Raw genomic sequence first — 6,000 nt, forward strand, 5'->3', positions numbered from 1 at the left:
ACGGTCAGAATGTTACCAATAGCAGCTGGCCAACAGAATGCAGCCTTAGGAGAATTCCTCGTAGCAATACTAACTTTACAATTGCAGTTATAGTTTTTTCCTCAGCCCTGACTTCCCCCCTGTCAATAATGAACAATTAGTGACGGGTAAGGGTATCTGTGTAGGCAGATGTGTATATTTCTCTCATATTTAAGGAAAATGTCTATATTTAGAGAGAATTCCCCCTCCCCGCCATATCTCCTTTGTTTATCAACTGATTTTGATAACATTTGAAATGGAGTCAGATTTTTCTTTTTTAGAGGCCCCTCATATTGCAAGGCCCTAAACTGTAGCTTAGTTAGCTTATGCCTTAATCTAGCCCTGTGTGATAGGGGTTTGTCCAACCTGTTCTTGAAAACCTCCAAAAAATGGCAATTCCACAACCTCTCTAGGTAATCTGTTCCAGTGCTTACATAGCCTTAAAGTTAGAATGTTTTTCCCAATATCTAACCTAAATCTCTTGAGTTAGTGGACATGGAGTTAGTGGACATCACCGTCCTCTTTCAAGCCGCCCTGCACATATTTGAAGACTGTTGTGTAGTCTTAAGAGAAGACAACTGATGTGTCCAGTTTTTTCACCTTTCCTCATAGATCAGGTTTTCTAAACCTTTCATCGTTCTTGTTGCTCCCCTCCAGACTCTCTCAAATTTGTCCACAGCTTTCCTCAAGAGTAATGCCCAGAACTGGACATAGTTCTCTGGCTGAGGTCTCACCAGTGGAACAATTACCTCCCGTGTCTTACACACAACACTTCTGTTAATACACCCCTTTTTGCAACTGCATCACATTGCTAGCTCATATTCCATTTATGATCCACTCGAACCCCCAGGTCCTTTTCAGTAGTATTACTGCCTAGGCAGTAATTCCTCATTTTGTAGCTGTGCATTTCATTTTTTCTCTTCCAGTACAGTACTTTGCACTGGTCTTTACTGAATTTCACCTTGTTGATCTCAGACCAATTCTGCCATTTATCAAGGTCCCTTTGAATTTGGATCCTGTTCTCCAAAGTGCTTGCAACCCCTGCCAGTTCGGTGTCATCCATACATTTTTATAAGCATACTCTCCCCTCTGTTATCCAAGTCATTAATGAAAATATTGACCAGTACTAGATCCAGGACAGACCTCTGCGGGACCCCATTAGATATGTTCTCCCAGTTTGACAGCAAACCATTGAGACAACTCCTCAGTTTTTCAACCAGCTGTCCACCCACTTTATAGTAGTTTCATCTGGACAGCATTTCCCTGCTTTGCTTCTGAGAACATCACGTGGGACTGTGAGAGACAAGGTGGGGGAGGTAACATCTTTTATAGGACCGACTCCTGCTGGGCTGGAGAGAGTTATCCTGGAACCAACACGGCTACAACAAATGCTGCACATGGGACTGAGCCAAAAGCCTCATTAAAATGGAGATAAATCATGTCTATGCTTCCTCCCATTCCAGTAGGCCAGTTTCCCTATCAGAAAAGGAAAGTCTGGAGTAATTTATTCTTGGCAAATCCATGCTGGCTGTTAGTTATCACCCTATTATCCTCTAGATGCTTACAACATGATGCAGAGTGTTACTGTCAGACCATGGTTTTCCCTGATCATTTCAGGGTGCCATAGGCCCATTTCTAACAGAGAATATCGCATTTCCACTGTCCCCCATTCACAGATGGTGCCCAGGGCAGATGCTTTGCTTCATGGAAATATGTCTCTCTAAAGTCTTTAAAGCTCTGCTTCCCTGGGTTCACAGCGGCCCGGTTTTTAAAACCCAAGGGACTATTTGCCAGCACCATGGCAGAGGGCCAGGAAAAGTGCCGTTTGAAGGAGGAACGGAGCACCATCAGCTATAAACAAGAGTTTACAATGACAACAGCGGTTTATATTGGATTAAGAGAGCTCATAGCTGATGGCTGGCTGTTAAAAATATAGACAATATATCTCATGGACCAGAAAGGGACAGCTAGATGTTTATTCCCTTCCCAGATTACCACCTGCTGACCAGGAGTTTTGCAGCATAGCTCTACCAGCTGCATGACATCTTCCTAGAAATAATATGTAACTTGTAAACAAAGTCGTTAGAATTCCATAAGGATCACAGACGTTATGGATGGAAGACCATTCAGATCACTGAGCCTATCCGCCTGTAAAGGCAGAGCACACTCAGACAGAGCATGCGTCAGATAGGACACATGAGAATGGCCACACTGGGTCTGAGCAATGGTCCAGCCAGCCCAGTGTCCTGTCTTCCAACAGTGGCCAGTACCAGAAGCTTCAGAGGCAATCAACAGAACCTGGACCTGGACACCTCAGATCTGAATTTTGTGGCTGTGCCTCAACGCTGAGGAGCTAAACCAAAATCCCATATCGAACCACCCCCAATCACTGGGGTGTCAGTGCCTGCTGGATCTGAATTTTGCAGCCATAATTACAAATTTGAGGCTGTCCGAGCACACACCTTTAAAGCATCTACAAGTCTTTTTAGCCTGCTGCTGCACAGTGTGGTGTATTGGCCGCAACCAGGGAAATGAAAGTGCTGGGCAGTCTGGGAAGTCTCCCTGCAGCATACTCATTGGCAAATGAGGATTAATACTGGCCTCAGGGAAGCAGCGTCACCTGGTGGACAGAACACTGGGCATCAGGAGACCTGGGTTGTATTCCCAGGTCTGTGGTTGGCTCTCTGTGTGGCCTTGGACAAGTCACCTCCCCTCCCTGTGCCTCAATTGCCTCATCTGTGAAATGGGGATAATGATACCGAACTCCTTTATAAAGTGTGTTGAGATCCACTGATGAAGAGCACTAGATTAGAGCAAGGAGCTGCCATGAGGTGGGTGGTAATGAATATCTGAAAGGCTTTGAGATCCACCAACAGGACACACAGGCTCTCTCTGGATTAAGGAAATTCCCATTAGTGCAAGTCACTACTGTGATACAACCCTCCTGAAGAGACGTGCTGCACTGGCACAAGGAGGGGATTTATGCCAGTGCTGTTTGCTTTGGTGACTGGATTATGCTGCCCTGCTGCTGTATGCCCTTGCACAGTGCAGTGTGTTTGTGTTAAAGACTTTGCCCTGGGATAATTGCATCAGTCTGTTTGCACAGGTGCAAATTTCTTGAATGTTGCCAGGGTCAAAATCTTGTGTTTTCTCAAGACACATTCAGCCTAAGGAGCGGCTGGTGTCAGTGTCCTGGAAAGAGAAGCAGAGATTGCGTTTCCTGCAAACAGCTCCGTTTAGCAGTGGAGGATGGGCACAACCAGCCAGCGACACCCATGGGAACAGAGTGCTCTACAGAGAGGGGTATGTGTGTGGAAAGCCACCTGGCATCTCCACCAAAGTTCACTGTGTTGTATACTGTAAGTAGCAAGGCTTCAAAGGATCACCAGAAAGAACGCCACTGCCGTGTTGACATAGCTCTCACCCCTCCAAGCACCTCCAATGGCCACTAAGATATAAGTGAAAAGACTTGATTTTTTTTTTTTTAAAGTTGAATTTTACAACACTGGAAGTCCCAGGGACGTGGAAAGGCAGAGCTGGCAAACCACTCCACCACCTCCTGCCCCAGCACATGCAGCAATAAAATCAGAAGTGAAGGAATCCAGGGCTCAGGACTGAATCCAACCCCAGCACCAGCTGCTCCTGGGGCCGGGACTGACTGACACCCACATGCCCCCCCACCTCATGTGTCACATGCTGGATTGCGATTCCCCAGGCACCAGTTAAGTAGCATTTAAGTGACTACACATTAAATAGGAGCTTGCTAGGGGAGGGGAGATGGGTGCAAAGGGGCAGGGTGGGAACCTGTAACAGGGCAGGAGAGCTACAGGAAGGAGGATGAGGCATTACAACTACAAAAGGAAAAATAATTCCTGGCTGCAGGGAATGGGGGAGCAGTGAGCACTGGCTGAGTTCAGGAGGTGAAAGATGCCTGGGTGCAGACGGAGCAGTGAGTGGGTGGAGCAGGGAGAGGTGCCAAGGGAAGGCTGCAGGGGCAATGTGTTGGTGGGTGCAATAAGGGAAGGGTGCTTCAATGTAAGGGATGTGGCGGGGGAGGTAGGTACTGAAGAAGAAGGGTGCCTGGGTGCCCAGGGGCACAGTGAGTGTCTGCAACAGGGGAAGGGTGCCCCTGGGGGTGCAGTGGAGGGTGTGTGCGCCAGGGGAAGGGTGCTGGAGTCACAGGTGGGTGCAGCAGGGGATTGTTCCTGCTTTGAGCAGGGGGTTGGACTAGATACCTCCTGAGGTCCCTTCCAACCCTGATATTCTATGATTCTAACGGTGCCTGGGATTGCAGCCAGAGGGTGCAGTGTGTGGGGGGGAAGGGTTCCCAGGTGCTGGGGTCACATGGGGGGTGTGGCAGGGGAAGGGTGCCTGGGGATGCAGTGGGGGTGCCCGAAGGCACAAGGGGGTGGGAGGGTGCCCAGGTGCTGGGGTCACATGGGGGGTGCAGCAGGGGAAGGGTGCCCAGGGGCACAGTGGGGGGGAAGGGCGCCCGGGGGGTGCGGCAGGGGAAGGATGCCCAGAGGGTGAAGGCTGCCCAGGAGTGCTGGGGTCACCCGGGGGGTTGCAGCAGCAGGGGGGAAGGCTGCCCAGGGAGTGCAGCAGGGGAAGGGTGCTGGGGTCACACGGGGGAGTGCAACAGAGGAAGGGTGTCTGGGGGTGCAGGCAGGGCCAGCGCTTCCATTTAGGCAACCGGTCCCCTAGGGATCCAAGATTTGGAAGGGCGGCAGACTGCTCCGGTGACCCTCCCGCAGGCGTGCCTGCGGAGGGTCCGCTGGTCCCGGCTCCGGTGGAGCTTCTGCAGGCGTGCCCGCGGCAGGTCCACTGGAGCCGCCGGACCAGTGAGCCGGCCCTGCGCCTAGGGCGTCAAAAACCCTGGCGCCGCTCCTGGGTGCCCGGGGTGTGAAGGGTGCCCGGGGCTGGGGTCACACGGGGGGTGAATGGTGCTGGGGGGTGAAGGGTGTCCGGGGAGGCTGGGGTCACCCGGGGGGGTGCAGGGGGGGTGAAGGGTGTCCGGGGGAGCTGGGGTCACCCGGGGGGGGTGAAGGGTGCCCGGGGCTGGGGTCACACGGGGGGGTGCAGGGGGGTGAAGGGTGCCCGGGGGGGCTGGGGTCACCCGGGGGGGGTGAATGGTGCTGGGGGGTGAAGGGTGTCCGGAGGGGGTGAAGGGGGGGTGAAGGGGTCACCCGGGGGGTGCACGGTGGCCAGGGGGTGAAGGGTGCCCGGGGGGGCTGGGGTCACACGGGAAGGGTGCCAGGAAGCTGCCCGGGGACCGACACTCACCCGTACACGTCGGCGGAGATCTGGGTGCCCAGCACACACACCGCCTCCATGCGGCTCCCATAGTGCAGCCGGAGAGTCCGATCCCGCAGCATCTCCGCGCTGAGCAGCCCCCGCCGCTCGCTCCTTCCTCCCTCCCGCGCGCCCTGCCCCACCTGCCGCCAGGTGTGTCCGAGCCCGAGCGGCTCCCGGGGCTGCGAGCCTCGGTTTATCCCCCCCGGCGCCCCAGACACGCCCCCTCCGCCCCTAGCGGGTCCCCAGGGAGCCAATCAGCGGCCGCAAACTGCCCCCAGGGTGGGGCCGGCTCCGGGCGGAAATTCGCCTCTATTTTTAGAGAGGGAAAGTTTGGACAATTTCCCCCTAGCGTAACCCCCATCGCCCAGGGCTGCAGCCACACTAGGGGGGACACGAACATGGGGCGGGGTGCAGAACCCAGGCAGCTCCAAGCCCCAGGCAAGGGGCTCCCCCTGCTGTCCCAAACTCACACCACAGTCGAGCTGTAAACCGAGTCCCTCTAGAATATCAGGGTTGGAAGGGACCTTAGGAGGTATCTAGTCCAACCCCCTGCTCAGAGCAGGACCAATCCCCAGACAGATTTTTACCCCAGTTCCCTAAAAAGCCCCCTCAAGAAGTGAACTCACAACGCTGGATTTAGCAGGCCAATGCTCAAACCACTGAGCTATCCCACCCCCTTAATTAACT

The 6,000-nt window shown here is 53.5% G+C and overlaps 1 protein-coding gene across 1 annotated transcript in view; it reads right to left on the reverse strand.

The window, feature by feature from the left end:
* Positions 1-5,491, reverse strand: part of PADI2 (peptidyl arginine deiminase 2) — a 78,425-nt gene extending 72,934 nt beyond the window's left edge. The window contains exon 1 of the mRNA XM_030537593.1: positions 5,302-5,491. Coding sequence (XP_030393453.1) covers positions 5,302-5,393 — 92 coding nt within the window. The 5' untranslated portion in view covers positions 5,394-5,491. The remainder of the gene's footprint in view (positions 1-5,301) is intronic.
* Between the last annotated feature and the right edge of the window lie 509 nt (positions 5,492-6,000).

The sequence above is a fragment of the Gopherus evgoodei genome, chromosome 18 (assembly GCF_007399415.2).
Source record: "Gopherus evgoodei ecotype Sinaloan lineage chromosome 18, rGopEvg1_v1.p, whole genome shotgun sequence".
NCBI classification, from domain to species: domain Eukaryota; kingdom Metazoa; phylum Chordata; order Testudines; family Testudinidae; genus Gopherus; species Gopherus evgoodei.